Raw genomic sequence first — 19,021 nt, forward strand, 5'->3', positions numbered from 1 at the left:
AAACCATGAGCAAACACACTGAAGTCTACACAGGACAGAATATAAATTCATAGAAATCAGTCAGGCTGCAGTTCCACATGCTTCAGAAAGCATCCTTAAAATACCTCTCTAACATTTTCTGTACTACTTACATGAGAATGCGGGAAAATCGGGGGTGGAAAGAAAAAAGCCTTGTATCACTTAAACATTAAAACATAGAGCCTATAACATCTCTTGCTATAACTTCGATACCACATATTTCACTGAAAACTGTTTTTATCATTGTTTGATCAGGTTCTAAACTCAATAAGGACAACGGACTAACAGGGAAGTGATGCATTATCATTATGTAATTATAGTATCGTATGTGAGAGTGACATTCAGAAATGGGACACACCCAGCAAGACAGAAAAGTCTTTGGGTGTTGTGAATTGGTTAATGATTGCATGTTTGCATCCCAGTTATTACAGTAATTTACTGTTGAATTATTGGCAGTTACACAGAGTCTGATGACTCGCGTCACTGCAACACCTTGAGCCTGTTAGAAGAGAAAAGAGAATCACACCCCTCTAAATATTGTAACTTACATGTAGTGTATCGCAAATAATAATTATGTTATTTAACATCATAATAATAATCCATAATATGATAATGTAATAATCATTATTACATATCAAAAGTAATAAGAAATTCACGGACAGCAGCTTATTTTCACGTTGTTGTTTGTGCTAATCTTTCATCGCCTGTATTTACTGATGCTGTCTCCATGAATGAAACTATGATTAATGCTGTACTGGTAATTTGACATTTTGTGACCCTGATGCTGTATTGTGACACTTTCATCTCTTCATTTTTTTCTTAAATCATCAGAGGAATAGCTGAGCTTTAAACTGAAGGTCATGTGTGTTTGTAAATAGACCTACTACAAGAGGCCAAACTTCCAGTAAAATATGAGTACTGGACTGGTAGTTTTCTAGGAAATACACCGATAATACTTAAAAAAAAAAAAATCTTAAACAGAATTGTCACTGTGAGCCTTCACAAAAACACCAGTGGGTGAGACTGGCATAACTGAACTGTACAATCACTGAACTTTTTAAGGAAAGTCACTTAGCCATTCAAATGAAACTGGTTTTGAAAAAGAAAAAGAATCCTGACGGCATCAAAGTTTTTCTTTCTCGCATGCTTACATTTTATATGTCCAGCCCAGCCTCATTCCTGACATCTTGTGATTTTAGGACGTTGCATCTTTTGCACCTTTGCTTGGTGATGTCAATCTCTGTCTTTGCAGTTTAAAGAATTCTCATGTCACCCAAACATAGTTTTCCACAGGATAAGGCATCTGTACCCCTGTCACAGTATGGGCGGGTGATGGGTCTCCTTCACTGTATAGCTGATTATACCTGTAGTTAAAGTGCACACATGGCATTTAGTAATAAAAAAAAAAAGATTCACAACATTTAAGTTGAATTTGCAAAACTATTTTCCATAATCAGCGCTTCCTTGTTTGACTGAAAACATCTGACTCAAACAAATGAGATATAAATAACTCGAGGAACTTCTCAGGAACTAAATAGTGTGACATTATTATATTGTGAGAAAGTCTGCAAAAGAGATCACTGTTAGTTTCCAATTCCCTACCTATATTCAGTGTCATCCCCTAACCTTATTTTATAGTTTTAACTCAAATGATGTTTCACCTTAACCAAGTCATTATCTTAAACCAAATCATGATCTATCTCTAAAAATCATATATATCAGTTTCTGACTGGTGCCTGGGTTTTTCTTTTTTTTCTTTTTTTTTGCATTTTTCTGATGATGGAAATATTAACACTGCTAAAAGGGAGTGTAAATCTTTTTGAAAACTTCCGTATGACCAAACAAAGAAAGAAATTCCTATGTTCACCAGAGACTCTTGTTAGGGAGGAGTGTTTTGAGGCGAGCTGCTGGGTGGGCTGAGGGAATAAAAAGAGGGAGGGTGAGGCTCCACAGGTGTTAGAAAACCAAGAGGAGGTACAAGTGCGTCGAAGGTAAGACACTTTGGTGCTCAGGTTAACTGGATTCAGCTGCAACAGATTATTCCCCTGATTGTCTGAAACTGATTTTTTATTGTCTTTTTCTTTTTAGACTATAGCATTTAAACATTTTGCATTGGTTTGTGATTATTTTATTTATTTATTTTTGTTTTTTAAGTTAATGTTTAAAATTGTGCGTAAATGACAAATTCGTAGCTTTTTTTCTTTGTTTTTGTTTGATTTCCGCTAGACAGTTAATTTATTCAGATCTATTTCAATGACTGATTTATTTTCTTACCGAGGATTTAATATGGATGGTCTTTTATTTTAATTAAAGAAAAAAAAATGGTGATTGACTTTTTGAATTCTATTTTTAGATGAAGTGTCTTGTAGTAGCTGTGCTTGCTGTGTGCGCCCTCGTGCCAAGCGTCCGTTGTGCCTCAGACGCAATTGGTGGGTATTTGAACTGTGTTTCTTTTTTTTCCATCTTGGATTTTTAATGGCTTCTTGGTTGAACACTGCGTCTCTATGGAGACTGTATGTCATGAATAAGTGATAACTATATGTTCTTTTCCCTCCAGCCTGGTGTTATCATCTGCCAACCTGCAGTGAGTAATCACCTTTTATCTCTAAATGGCCACAGCATCATCTTAACATCTTATCTGCTTGCTCCTCTTCAGTTTCTCATCGTCTTGTTTCTATTTATAGATGACACCACCTGGCCGATCATTGCTCCTAAATATTGCAATGGCACCCGACAGTCGCCCATTAACATCGTCTCAGCATCTGCCACAGCTAACTCCAACCTGACTGCATTCACCTTCGTCAACTACAGCAGCACCTCCGCGCTCAAAAAGATGGAGAACACCGGCAAGACAGGTGAGCGGTGGGCGGGGACATAAACCCTCTAATATGGTGCCAGATTCTGTGTCTTGTGTTTGGTTACGTGAGAGGTATGTGTTTTTCGAAATCTGTGCTTCTTCACATTGTTTCTCTACAACACTGGTCACAACACTTGGCCAGTTGAACAAATTTTTCCAGTTTTTCGACAGTTTTTGATCTTTCTTGTCCATCCTGTTTTTGCCCACCCCCCCAGTCAAAGTCGCCCTTGCAAGTGGTATTAGGGTTTCAGGAGGAGATCTGCCTGAGGCCTATGACAGCCTGCAGTTCCACTTGCACTGGGGTAATGGTGCCTCTGTCCCTGGCTCTGAGCACACTGTGGATGGCAAGCGTTACCCCATGGAGGTAGGCCTGTAAACTATATGCAGTTTTCTTCATGCTAAGCTATAAATTAGATGCAGCAATACATTCATAGTACAATCTTTTTTCTTCTTCTTTCTCTACTTCACTCCTGCAGTTGCACATTGTAAACAGCAAGTCATCCTATAATGGAAACACAACTCAGGCTATTGCTGACTCAGACGGACTTGCTGCTCTCGGTTTCTTCATTGAGGTTAGAGGATGAATTCATTGTTTTTTTTTTTTTTTGTTTTTTTTTGTTTTGTTTTGTTTTTTTTTCACTCCACTCTTCATTTATTTATGCCATCCCTCCACTCAGCTTAAAAAAACAAAACGAGGATCATGATAATAATAATTAAACAATACTTTTTCAGGTAATGTCAGGAAATGAAACTGGCCAACCCGCAAGCTGGAAAACTTTGACCTCCTATCTGTCCAACATCACAAACGGCGGTAAGGAGATGTTTTATTACTTTCATGTGGAAAACCTGATCCACTGGTCTGTAATGAATTGATGTGTCAGCTGCAGCCCCTTCAGAGATCGTGTGTCTGTCCTCAGGTGAGTCTGTTTCAATGGCACCTGGGATTTCACTGGATGATCTCCTGGCTGGGGTGGATCGCACCAGTTATTACCGTTACCGTGGCTCCTTGACCACACCCGCTTGCAATGAGGCTGTGGTTTGGACTGTCTTCAAGGAGTCAATCAAAGTCAGCAAAGATTTGGTGAGTTTTTTTTTTTTTTTTTTTTTTTTTTTTTTCTCGTGTGCCATTTTTAAGTACAATGGCCATCAGAAATGCTTCACACAGCTGTCTCAATATCTTGTCCCCAGATTGACCTCTTCAGCACAACGGTACACGTCAGCAACAGCTCGTCGCCTCTTATGGTCAATGTCTTCAGAAACATCCAGCCAGCGCAGCCAGTCACAACGCAGACTGAGCGCGCCACCAGCTCTGCCTCCAGAACCTGCTACTCTCTGGGGCTGATGGCCATGAGCTATGTTCTAGGGAGACATTAGTGCCAAAAAAGAGATGAAGTTTTTTGTCATGTCTCAACAAGTTATTGTGTTGGAGATCCTGTTCCCCTTCCTCATATGATTTTGTCTGAATAGTTAATACATAAAAGTATGCACTGAACTACTTATTCTAAGTGCTGTCAATGTAATATGATCAGTCTTTTCACATCAAGCAAATCTGAGCCTTAACACTGCAACCACTTGACTGTAGTGCAATATATTAACAATGGTATCATGAAATAGTTAAAAGAACATTAAATGTAAGGATGGCTGCATCTGCTGTAATGTGGTTCTCCATCACATACTGTAGTTTTCATAGTAATGATGTTTGGTAAAGAACTGTTCATCCTTAAATTTTGAATCTGTATGTGCTGCACATCATGCAAACACAACTTCTGTTAAACATGGTCTGCACGAAAATTTAGACTTTTGTTGTGTAACACGATCTATTGCGGCACAAATCATGTCTGCTGCCAGAGCTATATTCAGGTGCCCGACAAAGGGATATACTTGCACTAAGTTTACTGAGTAGCTGTTGTAATGGTTGTTTAGAAGTGATCGAATTAATTAATGAAATCGGAGTGTGTCGTTATTTAGTTGCATTTTAAATCTGCCTTATACATTGAGAGTTTAAAATCAGTCTATACCAATAGTTGTTGCAGAATATGGTAGTTTTATCTTTGTTCATTTTTGTGTTTTTGATTTTTGCCGTCGGCAGATGAAATGTAGCCAAATTGCCAAAATGAACACTCCAATTGAAACCCATGCTGCCTCTTTCAGTTGGTGTAATGAAGGACTGAGGTTACAGTACAATGAACACCATTATTTATCACTATTGCATACACTACCTTTTAAACCTGTGTTGAACTACTTGCACATGTAACAAAACTGACCTCTTATTAAATATTTCTAAATTAAAAATGATCTGATGTCAGTCACTTTTCAGCATTCTTAGTTTTACTTTCTGTTTTTTCTTTATTTAGTTTTGTTTCTTTAATGGCATTGTCATGGTGTGAAATTTAATCCCTATTGTTGAACTTGGGCTGAGCTTGGACCAGACAATAGAGTCATGGCTTTTGAAGGCTTACATTATAGTTCACAGAGTATTAGTTTACATAAAAGCCTGCTATATTTGTCAAAGTGGGTGTGTTTTCATTTAAAAGATCACCCTTTAAGTCAAAGTAACTGAATGGGATACAGTTGTTCCAAATTATGCTTTTAACCTTATCAAATGACGTGTACCATTTACAGCTTACCTAAACATTTTCCCACTTAAGGAACAATAAATAATCCTGTGCAAACACCTTCCTGGAATAGCTTGAATACGCTTTGAACAAAAGATTCAATGGTTCCTGGACAGATTATTAATGAAATACTAGTACTAAATATAATACTAAAAAATAAAAGTTAAAAAGAAAGGATGAAGGCCTTTGAAGTAAGCTTGCAGAATTTTTCATGTCAGTGTAAGGTTAGAATCAAAGTAACATTAACTACGACAAGAAACAATCATATAAAAAAAAGGCCTTTTCCACATGACTTTACTTTCAGATTCAGAGTTACCAGAGTTGTTCACTGTAAAATCCAAGCTGATCATTCTCATATCGAGCCATCTTAGGTAAGTCAGAACAAAAATGTGAACCTAGCCCGAGGAACGATAGATACTAGTTCCTCAGGCTAAACGACAATGAGACATTCTTCATTGTGCTCTTCCTCCTCTATAGTGATGACCAGCAGTAACAGTATGTATGTCATGGCCCAGAAGGCGAGGTATCCTATAAAAGATAGAAATCAGTGCTCAAAAGTTGACAAATACGGGACTGTCACTGGAGAATGACCAGCATGTAAAGATTGTAAAGATGTATCATATGTGAGTCATGAATGTGCACCATGAGATAAGAACATAGCAAAAATGCAGCTACAGCGTGAGGGTGGTGAGATCAAGAGATATTATTCTAATTTTTTTTGTAATAAATTCATGAAGTGTAGTCAGGGGAACAGATACAACACAAAAAAAGCAAACTTATATTAAGAATTATGACACTTTAATGATATTTTCTAATAAATCAATCACTTAAAAATTGTAACCATGTTCCATTTGTTGATTTCTTGCATACAGGCCTGCAGCTACATTATGATATACTGTACATACATGACTTTATATTAACTACATCTGGCCTAACCTGACATCTCCAGGTCTTAGCACCACAGTCACAGATCAGCATTATTATCCTGTATTGTAAAAACACAGCCCTAAGCAAATTCAATCGTCAAATAAAGTCTAAGAGAACAAAAAAAGAAAAAATAAGGTGCAAATTTCATTAATTTGCTTGATTGTTCTCATGTACCATGTCGGTAATGATCCTTGTTTCCAGTGAAAATTATTTACACATAACAATAACATCTGTAAAATCCAGTATCAATCAAAATATATGAAATGGGACAAAGACAAACCACAGCTCAAGCTCACCTTTTCACAATGCACTGTCTACAAGTTTAACTTACCAAAGCGTTTCACTGTTTATATGTAGGCACACCCACAGATGTACTCTGCATTATTTGAAAGAGGAGCTCCTATAAAGAACCTGACTATTGCGCTTAAGTGTGTCGCCTGTTAACTGTCCAAACATAAGGTTGTTGTGTAAGACCTCATTATGCTGGATTGCAGTGTTGAATTTCCATGCGTTCTCCTATACAGGCGCCATGTAATCCAATACTTTAGTATAGAAAAAGGAGGTGATATTCTATAGCAGGATGGAGGGAGTACCTAAATTGACTATTTTTATTTTTAATTTTTTTTTACAGATCAGCAATATGTTTTAATAAGGCAAGTGTTTATGCTGACATAGGCCTGGTGTTAAAGTATAAGGCAGGTTTTTAACATAAGCCTTTTATGATGCTAGAATGTAATTTGAAACCATCTTGTGGGTTTTTATGTGCTGTGAGTATATGATAATGTAAAGAGCCTGTTACCCTCCAGTGTAATGAGGAGTGGTACAAAACCGGCCTGTAGCCTCTCTCAACAAACGCATCAAACAAATTCCAAACTCAGGTTTCTATTTTCTAATAAACTCATTAATTACAGATAAAACGGAGATCAGGAGGATCCAGCTGCTTCTTAGAGACGAAGATGATCGACTTAAATCACAGTGGCACTGCTTTGGGAAACGAGGATTGGCTGTGGTGGTGGTTGAAGGTGGAGCTGGACATCTGAGCCAGTCTACAGCGATGGATTTAGGAGTGACGACATCTTGGTTCAGTCCTCCGCTCTTTAAAACCCAGTAGAGGTTGTCCTTGAAGAAGTGAGCATCTCCTGCGGAGGAGCAGCAGTGTTAGTCTCACTCATTATTCATTTTTTTGGTTTTTCATCACACAATGAATAAAACATTAGCCAATTATAAACCAAGCCCTTTCAGCTACGACATGAAAATGCTGCGTACATGTTAATGCATCAATAATAATAATCCACCTCCAAACACTCGGCTTCACTGATCTGCAGGTGGTGGTAACTAACAGAGAAAGGGGGCAATACACCAACAAAGGCAGTGAAGAAGACTGCAGGTAAAACATGCGTAAATGCTAACACGTCTGTTAGCGCGCACTGAATGAAAAAAAAGAAAGAAAAAGCTTTTGTTTGTTTACAAGAAAACAGTTTTTCCCGCAATTTTTTCTTTGCCAGCTGTGTCTCATTAGTTAAATAGTGTCCAGTGTAATTGTAGCCTTGTGTTTCCCCGCTTTCAGCTAGCAGAGGTCTGTGTTTAGCCGCCTACACCTTGCTTCATGATCTGGTTCCTCGTGTTCACCCTGTCATACCTGTGTGTTGACTCTTTTTGCCTGTTTTCTCAATTTCTGTTTTTTTTGGCCACTACTTACTGGACTTGTTCGTCTGGTTGGACTAACCCCCCCTGGTTTTTGGACTCTTGCTTGCCTCACCACATTGTAAGCATTTGTTCATTTGTGTCTTATAGTAAATAATTGAACGGAATAAGTTCGGCATTTGGTCTTTGCCTTGTGTTTCGCTACCGTTCGTGCATCAGTTGTGACAGGAATAGCATGAAACTAGCAAAAGGATGTGACTCATGCTTTCTGTGTATTTTTGCTACCACTTGTTCAAAAGTGCTACTGGGTTGCTTTAATTTAAGTAGCCTATCTGAATACTTCTTCCAGTGCTGCACAAAATGGAACCAAATATTATAAAATTAAATTTAAAGCCAACATTTATCGAGTTGTAGATTACTTTGATGTGATACATTCCTGTGCATAATCCTGCACTGTATTTTAAGTACTGTGCCACTCCTGTTTGCTCTGCCTGGCCTGTTTGGTTACTTTTTTCATCCATGCGGTACCATACACAACTGATTTCACTGATCTGACGTCCTATTTTGGTTCCGTTACGTAAATGAGTTACTTTGATGAATTGTGTCGTTTTGATTTAAGCATGTGTGCTCTTTCTCCTTTTGTCTGAACTTTGAGCCAGTTCACAACAACAGTCACAGTCTCAAATCTTAGTTTCAGTCTGGTTTCTGTATCTGACCGTATGGTTGGCTGTCACTGAAGTCAGACAGTTGATTAATGATGTTTATTACCTGTTATCATGACTTTGATCAGATCTTTTAGTCACGTTGGAAACACCTCATACCTTCATGCTTGTACATACTTCTTGAAAAATGTCACCACCCAAGAATTACCTTCTCTATGGTTTTGTTTGTTTGTCTTGCACTGGTGTGATAAATTTCTTACATTTATATCTCTAAACACAATGTTACCTTCTCCCCAGCTGATGATGTCATCCATGTGAGAGGGCACTCCTACCCAGAGGCGGTTGTCCCGTGGATAGCCTAACTCTGGCTCCCTGATCACCTGTTCACCTTTACGGCTCTCGTCAAACCTCCAGAACTTCCCTCCGCTGAACAGGTAGGTCTTGCCGTTATGAGCCCAGATGAAGGCTGCATCCACCCGGTCCACGAACGCATTGCCGTCTGTCCTCATCCCCCAATCAGAGAGGGGCCGAGGGTAACCGCTCATGGCTACCGTGTCCATGAAGACCCAGTACTGAGATCCTGGATAGATGGAGGAAAGTGTGAGAGGGAGCACCACAGAATTTGCATGTGCAAATTAGAGTCAAATTGAAGTTTGTCATTTTTGCAGTGTGAGAGAGGCAAAAGGAAACATATGGAGATACACATCTGTTTCAAGCTACAATATGGAAACAGATACAAACAGAAACAAAACAAATGTAACCTGTCTCTGGTAGTTACTGGATTTACTGCCTTTATAAGTATTTATTCTGTTTAAGATTCATGCTGATGCTGTTATTAGTTTATTTAAGCTCTTGTTGATGCTCAAAACCACTTACTTCAAAATAACATCAAAGGATGACATGAGAAGAATGAAGTATGTTCCCACCTTCTTCTCTGATTCACCAGAGACACGTAACCGTAGGATTTTGGTTTCTCACCAATGAAGAAGATGATACTGCTGTCGCTTTTCCTCTCATACACAGCGTCGATCTTGTTCGTTCCTGGCGGGAGCCCAATCCAGAAGTTTTTGATCTGAGCCGGATGGAGGGACACTAAAGACCCGTCTCGCTTAGTTCTCCAGAATTGTGCACCTTTCCAAGAAAAGAGGGAACATGACACCAACAGGACCAATGTGTCACTGTATCTTCAAACACGGTATAAATGATAAATAGGATCAGCAAGTCTGTGTATAAAACTAAATCACCTGACAATTCTGAATATGTTTTTGTTACATGAACAATGTAAGCAAGGGCGTAGGTTTTAATTTTTTTTTTCAGATTTTAAACAGATATTTTACTTTTTTTTTTTAAGTTGATAAAAAATCTTGACATGATAGATTTTCAAGAAAATATATGTATGAAAACTCTTTATCATAAATACCACAATTTAGCAGAAAACACTCAACTCACTTAAAATGGCGAGCTCATTGGGAAGGGGTAAGAATATTGTCAAGGACAATTTAGCACATTGTTAGCGACATGTCCCAACAGCCCATGCCCAAATATACACTCATGAATTTGGGCAATTAATGATTTTTGAGATTTTCAAAAACTATTTTGTGAAATATCACTTGAGTGTCTCCCTCATGGTTTCTACTTACCTTTAAAAAAGAAGACTTCTCCCCTGATATTTGCCACTGCATCAAAGCCTCCCTGACAGCGCTCGTGGATCGACGGGCCAGGACTGGATGGAAAAATAAATGATAAAACTCAAATTGTGAAGTCAAAATGTATTTTCAAGGATGTAGTTTGCTAAAAACTCAGTAGAGGGTGCAACAGAGCAAACACTCGCAGCATGGATCAATCAGAAGGCTTTTATCTGCATCACCAGTCTTAAATTACTCATCTTCAATGAGTAAACTGAGTGCATGGATAGGATATTCATAGTTTGTTAAAGCAAATACATGAAAGAGTGCTTATTGTCTATATGGATGTGCAGTAGCATTTTGGCTGCACTCACAGCTGTGTTGGTCTTGGAAGTGGCGGAGTGGGCAGGCGTGGGAGGTCCGGATCAACACCACCTGATGGCCCGCCGTCCCTCACACCTACGGCAGAATGGTGACAGCAGACAATGCTGAAGAGGTGATGAAAGAAGATGACAGCACTAGAAAAACCAAGCAACCCACATTCATCTCAAACGCCAGGGGGGTTTGACATGCAGAATGCAAACACTTTTTTTTTTGAGACATGGAAGGAAATAGTTCTGTGAAACTAGTGCAACTTTACACACTAATGAATAGATTACTTTATCACAGTTTTGGCCTCTTGATTGGGGTTTTATGGACATTTTATCCTTTGTGTAATGCTTTATGAGGCTATAAAGTAATGCACTTGCAATGGATATTGGAAAGAAACATTAGGGAAGTTTATGAAATTTTATCTTACAAATATAAAATATAACCTATTATCCTATAAACAATATATAACCATTAGAGGGATTTTCTACTAGTGCAGGGCCACTTCTCCAAATTACAAGGCCATAACCTACTACAAACCACCAGTGGTTATGTTCACATCGACAGTCACAGTCTTTTACCTAACTGTGGGCTGGACGAAAAGCGGAAAGAGACATTTAGCCATGCTGGTGGCAATGTTGTTTAGTCTGACAGTCGGTCTACCACTTTGGTCAAGACTCAAATGTCTTAACACCTGGATGGATGCAATGTGGTGCAGACATTCATGGTTCCAACAGAATGAAACCTACTGACTGGTGATCCCAAAGTTGTCTGGCGCCACCCTGAGGTTGACATCTTTTGTTTTCAGAGAAATATCTTGACAACCCTAGAAAGACTTGCTAGTAATATTCAAGGTCCCTAGAGTGTAAATTGTGACTTAGGTCATCCCTTTTTTTTCCTAGTCCCAGGTCAAAATTTTAATTGTCCAGTCCTTTAGTTTCTGCCAAACAAAGGTGGTGAAAATGGTAAATATCATGCCTGCTAAACATGACCATCTTACTATTGTCACTGTGAGCATGTGAGCTTGATGACCTTTGGCACTTAGCTCAAATCACTGCTTGGCCAACAAACAGCCTTAAAGAGCTGCTAGCTGTAGACTTCCCCACATTTTATGACCTTTCAGGTCTACTTTTATTTCATACCTCTTTTCACATGTTCCCTGTGGATTAGATTCCATGTCAATACTTTGATTAGCCAAATTAAAACAATAGTCTAATTAAAACTGTCGACAATAGCAAGCCATTCTAAGCCCCACACAGGAGTTTGTTTCCTCAGATGATTTCTTATCAGACAAACACATGCCATATCAACAACTTCTGTAGGTGGTATGTAATAAACATAACATGAATATAACAAATAAACATAAATCAGAGATTTACTCTGATTCAGGCCGGTAACTGACCGTAAAGCTGCTGGATTGCCAGTTTGTCGTCCAGGGCCAGCTGGAAGTTGACGATGTCTTCCACAGGGCCCTGGTAGTACGGACTCATGATGGATGGATCGGTGGAGGAATGGGAAAGGCCTAGCGCATGACCAAACTCATGCACTGCGACTGTGAACAAGTCTGTGCTGCTGCTGTCACCTGTGGACGTGTGAAGCAAAAGTGTTATTGGATCATGTAAACAATCATAAGTTGGGGGTATGATGTCACTGAATATGCGGATGTCTTCTTTTCGTTTTTATTCACCAAGAACTCTTTATTGATTATGACTGATCACTCTTTCATTACACTATATGTCTAAGGTAGGACAGGTCGTCTAGCCATCATCTGTCCATCATGGTTTCAATCAGTAAATACCTCTGTAGCTCCAGATCTCATCATCATCAAAGTGTGTGTCACCCGCCACTTCATCCCTGCCAGGGAAGAAGGCGTGGGCCAGGGTGCCACCCTTTCCGTCAAAAGGGTAGCCGTCGTCATGCAGCAAACGGGAAAAAGACACTCTGATGTCCCCCCCAGCCGCATTCAGCAGCCGATGGAATCTCAAGGGGGCCGCGTCACTCCAGGCTTTGAAGGCGTGAGTCAGGATGCTCTCCACCAAATGGTTAGGCAGGCCGGGGGAGAGGGAGGGCGTTGGGTAACTGTGGATACTACAGACAAGATTATGTATTAAAACAAAGTTGTAGACTTCTCTGTTTTAAGTAATTCTCAAAATCTGTTCAATGTCTGTGAGGTTTTTGGTTTTTTACCCCTTGTTACCCTCTTAGTGTTTTGTTTATCACCAAACACTTGCCACATGATCACAAATTCATTATAATCTGGTGATAATCTGTTTTTCTCTTAGAGTCAATAAATCCAATCAAAAGACCAAAACCATCAATGAAACAAGTCGTCTTGTCTATGTCTTCAGAGGGAACAAATGGGTTTGGGGCTGAGTGCCACAGATGACCTTATCTGTGGTAGGAAGTCAAATAAATCCTATTTAAATGTGTCTTTTTATATTGCCTTTTTACGTTGCTTTCATTTACATCTGCAACAGAATGGTGACAGGAGACAACGCTAAAGAGCTGGTGAAAGCAGATGACAGCACTAGAAAAACTTTGCATGCAACCCACATTCTTGTCAGTGGCCAGGGGTGTTTGACATACAGGATGCAAAGTCTTTTTTAAGACAGAAAAAAATAGAAATAGACCTGTGAAATCCCCTATGCATGAGCACATCAGTACCAGATTATCACATTACTTTATCAGACGGAAGATTAAGCCTCTTGATTGGGGTTTTATGGACATTTTACCCTTTGTGGAATGTTTTATTAGGCACTGGATGGCAATGTTGGTCTGGGTTGCCATGAAATTTGGTACAGACATTCATGGTTCCAACAGAATGAGACCTACAGATGTTTGATGCCTTTTTGCCTTCTCGTTGAAAGGTACTATACAAATAAACCCGCCTTGCCTTATCCTAACGTTCCAAAGATGGATCCTGGTATATTGAAAGGTAATAATTCCCTGATTGACACTAAGAATGATGGCTGTAACCTTGATGTGAGAGACGCCTGAAGCATTTTTGGATAATATACAAAGCACAGTCATTCATACAGGGAAGTGATAAAGTCACAGTGTAACATGACAGGAAACACACCTCCATGTGAGGTCTGTCTTATGCCACTTAAGGCCTGACAGGGCATATCTTTTCCTCCTCCTCTTTTTCAGCATGTCTTCACTGCCAACAATATCAGGGAGAGAGCATCGTGGTGTAGACATGAGTTGGATAGTTTTGCTGTCTGGAAGAGAGGTTGATCACATGTTGGATGTTGAAACTAAAGAGCAGATTACAGGAAGTTTTGAGTCCTCATGTGACCCCAGAGATGTGAAATGTAATATACACATAATATCTTATCATGGCAGAAGTTAAGACGGCGTCACCAAGAATTCCAGTTTCCTGGATCCCTCCAAATCTCTGCATGACACGAATAGCTTTCTCAATCCCATCCTTGGTCTGCAGTTTACTTGTGCGCGGGTCAGGAGGAGGAAGGTAGCCATATCTGTTCAACCAATCCTGGACAGAACAGAAGAAACAAAAACACATTTATTTCCTTTGGTGGTGAATTACATCTCAGCACCATTAACAAACTCCACCAACAATATTGCTGAAATCCATCTCTTAGATGAGTCAACTTAAAGATCCAGTTATGACTCCAGATCATCAGTTTACAGTCTGACCCATGCAGCACGTCCCTCATGGGGCAGTGTCAGCCTTTTTTATCATTAATATTAAATGATCCTACCCTTGAGTGAGTTGCTTGATGGGGTAAAGGCTCTGTACCATTTACAGTTTGCATACCGCATGAAGCTGTCATAACTGAATAGAGAATAGAGGAACACATCTGTTGTACACTTTTCCTGTTATGCATCATTGCTGCAATAACAGTTTCTTAAAAGTCCCTTTGAAACCTCCACTCTCAACAGGAAAAGAAAAGGTGTTGGCTCCACCAACAGTGGTTTTACGATGCAAAAGATTTCAGAAAATGTCCCTGAAGTTGCTTTTTTACTCCCACAAAGCCAAATTTAATTGTTCTATTGTTTATCCACTTTTTAAAATGAAAAGAGTCAGTAAAAACCATCTAAATCCACAAACAGATATGACGTCTTATCTTTTTTTTATGAACCTCATGGGACATCTGGACAGTGCCTTATGTGCACCCGCCACCCTCTCTGCCATCTGTCATTCCCTCCGTATGACACCCCTCTCATATAAGAAAAGTGTGTGAATGCCTGGTGTAAAGGCGGGCCAACAAAAGTTCACATTTATAATACAAAAACACACATGCACGTTGGCAAGGTGATTTGTCTCAACATGTAATTGGATAGAAAACATATTTGTGATTAAAATGACATGAATATATCTAAACTGCTTCACTCGCTCACAATTTAAAAGAAAATCCTGATCAGCAAGAGCCACACATCATACCTGAGACAATTGTATGTTTTTGTATTTTTTATACTAGAAAATTTGTAAATAAAGTTCAATATAATACTCAATCACACTATCACCTATAGAATCGATACAAAATCAAAGGAAAACTCTCAATCGGCCAGACACATAATTAAAACTTCTCATAAAAGTAAATTTTGTCTTTATATGCCATTATTTACATATTTATTTATATATAACTTTTGTAATATTTGCTTCCTACTCACCACCGCTCTGCTGTACTGCTCGGCCTCTGCTGATGTGCTTTCCGTTAAGGTCAAAACCATCCACAGCAGAAAACCCAAGTCCATTGTGGTCACTGCAAGAAAACCACTCCATTATAACAACGATACTTATCATTTCAAGGAAACAGATGTTCCTCAATTATAATAGCAGCTTCCTGAAATGCAAAGAGAAGCGATACAAAGCTCACCGTTGTTTCTGCTGTGATGCTTCAGTCTGCTCTCTTGGGACTAGGCTGGGCTGATAGATCAATGAACTCTCTCTGCCTCCGCCCTCACTCTCTCACTGTACAGCAGTGAGAGAGTGTCTTTCCTTTACCAACAAACTACGCCCCACGTCATCAAACATCACAAAAGGCGTGATGCATGGGGACATGCTGCTGCAGGTGCAGAGAAAAAGAGGATTAAAGAGATGTGTGCACATCATCAAACTCTACTTTAGTTCTGTTTTTACAACCACGATCAACAGTCCTTGTTCTCTACCTCTGTACAGCTGTTGAGATTTCTATGAGACAGGACAGCAATAGTAAGTTTCTCCTCCGCCTGGTCGACTGTGATATTTTCCAAAATCAAAATTATATTGAACTAAATAAATCGGGGCTTAATGTGGGTTTATAGGCTTTAACTAATGTCTTTATTAGTCTAGTTAATACATCATTTACTAGTGCTTTATACATCAGCATTAGTAGCTATAGCATAATGGTGACTATTATTATGGATAAAACTTTGTATTAATCTATTGTAAATGTTATAGAATTAAATGGTTCTTACAGTAATCCCTTCAGTTTGTTGATAGGAAATGGATTTTGGCTGACATGCTCTCTGAGTCTGGTACGAACAAAACTATGCATCACCTGTACCTGTAGACTTTGATCTGGCTTTCTCTCTAGAGGTGAAATGTCTTTCAAGACCTGTTACAGGCTGCCCACTTGTCTCTCTGTTTGTAATGACTTGCTCTAAAGTATTTTGCAATGTTATAGTTGACATAGTGTTAACCTAAGGAAGGTTGGGCCTGACCATAATGAAATTAAATGATATTACAATTTTAAATTTGAAACACTCAGAAAACTGAACCTTTATTTTCAAACAAATCTTTAGAAAAGGAAAAGAGGGTTTGATGGTTGACTTTTACCAATATCACAAGAGTCATTTGAAATGAAAAATATTAAAATTACATTTGAAAAGAAATTTGAATTAATTCAAATCAATACAAAAAACATAAAAATACAATTTAGTTTTTAGGTTTATGTTGCGCATTATTTGTCTACTTGAAATTGGAAATGAAGTCTGTTTCTTATTCAGTTGTATAATCATTATAGCACTCTTATGCTTTGAAGTGCACTGAAAATGATTTGTTTGTGACGTCTTTATTTCCATGTTAATTGAAACAGTTGCATTTCCGAACATGAAAATCTGATGTTTAAACTTAAATGCTAATTCTGTCTTTTGTCTAAATTTGTCTTTTGTTTCAGAAATTAAAATTGAAATTTTAATATGAATTCATTTCAATATTGGCATCCTGGACCTCCATAATTACCATTATGGGGGGAAAAAGCTTTTAGTTCTCATTTTCAACATGAATGATTTTGCCAGCAGTCTTCAACACAAAGTGCTTATAATACACTGGCGGAAAACTGATGACGCTGGAGTGCACTGGCATCTCACATAACATCTTAGAGCCCCACTATGTTCATGGGTCTGCATGGTCATTTTCTCTGGTGTTATCTTCCCTCTCCTTCCGTCTTGCTGCTCTCTCATCTTTAATTTCTGTCCATCCTCTAGGGACCAAGTGAGTCATGCCATTAGCAAAAAATCAAAATGCTGCCGTGCTAATGGTTGTCCGGTTTCCATCATGTCCACGTCGTGTCGCTGCACCGGTGGAAAACACATGAAAGTCCTTTAGCTGCTCAGTGGTTGAGATTATGACAGATTAACTCCTCTGCAAAAACACACAAATACAGCTGCTAAAGAAAGTGAATCCAAGTTTGAACACTCCAATGTTAGTATATTTATATCAGGTTTGCAATTTTTGGTTGGCCTACATCATATTAAGGTTATTTTTATTATTATCATTATTTATTCATCTTTTATACATCATCATTTTACATCTTTATACTTAACAAACAGAATATCTTCCACCTGAACTAACTGATTTTATGGGCACCAGGGGCGGAAACAAGCCGTAAGCACACTTAGATTTAGCACAGTATCATTAGCTTTCATTTGGAGTGTTGTTTGAGTCAGTCCATGCCAACTCACCCAGAATTCAGAACCAGTTCATATCATTGATTTCTTTCAGACAAAAAGTAAAAAATTCTATCAGATTCATTGGTCATTGCAAAATCATATAATTCTACTCCAAATACTTTTTTAGTTATGAATTTTTGAAGTTTGGCCCTCTGAGCTAATTTTCATGATTTGTTTGATATTCTAAGCCTCAGCAGCTGCTTGGCCTACTTGCCTATTTTTCACTGGATTGGGTTTGGATTTGTCCTGAACATCTCATAGGATAATTTGCAACGTGTATTCACATAAAATGTTGTTGAATGTTGTTTTGTTTTTTTTCCCAAAACTAATATCACCTATAGTTTTATATTCTTGCAACCAAAATTTGATTCTGTGGGTTCAATTACAGTTTAAAATGGCTTGGTTTGTTGCATACTAGATGTTGTCATCTTGTTCCGGGTGTCTGGGCAAAATATTAATCTTAGGTCCTCATAGCTCAATACACATATTATTTTTTCCAATTTCAAAACTTTTCTGAACTAATTTCTCACATTATTGACTAGTAGAAAACAATAAAGCAGGTGTGAGATAATTCCAATGGAAAACTGGCTTACACAGATTATTTCAAAAATGGATTGCAACATAGAGTGCAATCATACTTCATTTCATCATGAAGCTGTTTGATGTGATTGTGAGATCGTGGAGCCCTGCTCTGAAAATACAGTTCATTTACAGTATATTTGGCAATATCTGTGGCACTCAATTCTTTATGCAGGACCAATTACATGAATTTCTTCAAGGAAAATCCATGATATGAACTGGCAGGTCCTGGGTGAGTTGGTATGGATTCACCCAAATGCAAGTACAGTATGCAAGTATTCAATCTCCTGTGGGAAGTATTTGTCTCTTCAGCTGCTAAATGCTATGCTTAAGTTTTTTAAAATTATTTATTCACTGGAAACAAACAAAACAAACACTGGTGGTAAAGTTGCAGACCAGAAAAAGAAAACAATTAGCTAAAACAAAGTAAAATGCTCCATAGAGCTCAGAGGAACTACAGAGTTGCAGAGTTGGTGACGATCAGCGACCCCTTTTACGTTCAAGTAGTCATGTGATTCATTGTTAATATAAAAATTAAATTAAATCAGCTTTAAGTAAACCAACATTTCACATGCTGGATTTCTGTTCATTTTCTTTTTATTGTAACAACCCTATATTCATTTATGTTGATTTATGGACATGTCTAGAAATTCTTTTTTTTTTTTTTTTTTTTTAAAAAAGCATTTTATTTGGGTAATGGTGACAGTAATGGTATTGTAAACATCACATTTGTCAAACATAACCGTCATCTGCATGTATATTAGTCAAACTGTCAAGTCGAGTTGAGCTTATTCTTTTCTTGAACCACGTGGACAGTGAGTAAAA

General features: G+C 38.3%; 2 protein-coding genes and 1 long non-coding RNA gene across 5 annotated transcripts; 2 read left to right on the top strand and 1 right to left on the bottom strand.

The window, feature by feature from the left end:
• Positions 1–1,933: 1,933 nt before the first annotated feature.
• On the top strand, positions 1,934–5,184 carry LOC130162868 (carbonic anhydrase 4-like). Of its 2 annotated transcripts, none has more exons than XM_056366715.1 (9): positions 1,934–2,009; positions 2,372–2,447; positions 2,576–2,602; positions 2,703–2,873; positions 3,091–3,239; positions 3,352–3,447; positions 3,608–3,686; positions 3,793–3,956; positions 4,064–5,184. In XM_056366715.1, the coding sequence occupies exons 2-9, from the start codon at positions 2,372–2,374 to the stop codon at positions 4,247–4,249; spliced, it is 948 nt and encodes a 315-aa protein (XP_056222690.1). In that variant the 5' UTR covers positions 1,934–2,009; the 3' UTR covers positions 4,250–5,184. The 2 variants fall into 2 exon arrangements, with proteins under 2 accessions (XP_056222690.1, XP_056222691.1); XM_056366716.1 differs by lacking the exon at positions 1,934–2,009 and adding an exon at positions 2,040–2,133.
• Positions 5,185–5,613: 429 nt separating this feature from the next.
• Positions 5,614–15,645, bottom strand: mmp25b (matrix metallopeptidase 25b). 2 transcript variants are annotated; one of them, XM_056366713.1, is made up of 11 exons: positions 15,562–15,645; positions 15,356–15,447; positions 14,081–14,213; positions 13,797–13,938; positions 12,516–12,805; positions 12,120–12,299; positions 10,723–10,807; positions 10,364–10,446; positions 9,702–9,854; positions 9,010–9,303; positions 5,614–7,556 (listed from the first exon to the last, which is right to left on the bottom strand). In XM_056366713.1, the coding sequence occupies exons 2-11, from the start codon at positions 15,437–15,439 to the stop codon at positions 7,300–7,302; spliced, it is 1,701 nt and encodes a 566-aa protein (XP_056222688.1). In that variant the 5' UTR covers positions 15,440–15,447; positions 15,562–15,645; the 3' UTR covers positions 5,614–7,299. The 2 variants fall into 2 exon arrangements, with proteins under 2 accessions (XP_056222688.1, XP_056222689.1); XM_056366714.1 differs by lacking the exons at positions 15,356–15,447; positions 15,562–15,645 and having other exon boundaries at positions 5,615–7,556; positions 13,797–13,974; positions 14,081–14,154.
• On the top strand, positions 7,813–9,858 carry LOC130162869 (uncharacterized). Its single transcript, XR_008826314.1, has 3 exons — positions 7,813–8,182; positions 9,021–9,157; positions 9,747–9,858. It is a non-coding gene; the product is annotated as an uncharacterized LOC130162869 (long non-coding RNA).
• Positions 15,646–19,021: the final 3,376 nt, after the last annotated feature.

The sequence above is a fragment of the Seriola aureovittata genome, chromosome 21 (genome assembly GCF_021018895.1).
Source record: "Seriola aureovittata isolate HTS-2021-v1 ecotype China chromosome 21, ASM2101889v1, whole genome shotgun sequence".
Lineage (NCBI taxonomy): Eukaryota > Metazoa > Chordata > Actinopteri > Carangiformes > Carangidae > Seriola > Seriola aureovittata.

What these genes read in the sequence shown, in the direction of transcription:
- LOC130162868 (XM_056366715.1), top strand. Translation starts at nt 2,372, where the DNA reads ATGAAGTGTCTTGTAGTAGCTGTGCTTGCTGTGTGCGCCCTCGTGCCA. An exon ending in TTGTGCCTCAGACGCAATTG is followed by an intron (nt 2,448 to 2,575) that starts GTGGGTATTTGA and finishes TTTTCCCTCCAG; the next exon opens with CCTGGTGTTATCATCTGCCA. An exon ending in CTCTCGGTTTCTTCATTGAG is followed by an intron (nt 3,448 to 3,607) that starts GTTAGAGGATGA and finishes ATACTTTTTCAG; the next exon opens with GTAATGTCAGGAAATGAAAC.
- mmp25b (XM_056366713.1), bottom strand. Translation starts at nt 15,439, where the DNA reads ATGGACTTGGGTTTTCTGCTGTGGATGGTTTTGACCTTAACGGAAAGC. An exon ending in CTTCCAAGACCAACACAGCT is followed by an intron (nt 10,447 to 10,722) that starts GTGAGTGCAGCC and finishes TTTTCCATCCAG; the next exon opens with TCCTGGCCCGTCGATCCACG. An exon ending in CAGTATCATCTTCTTCATTG is followed by an intron (nt 9,304 to 9,701) that starts GTGAGAAACCAA and finishes CCATCTATCCAG; the next exon opens with GATCTCAGTACTGGGTCTTC.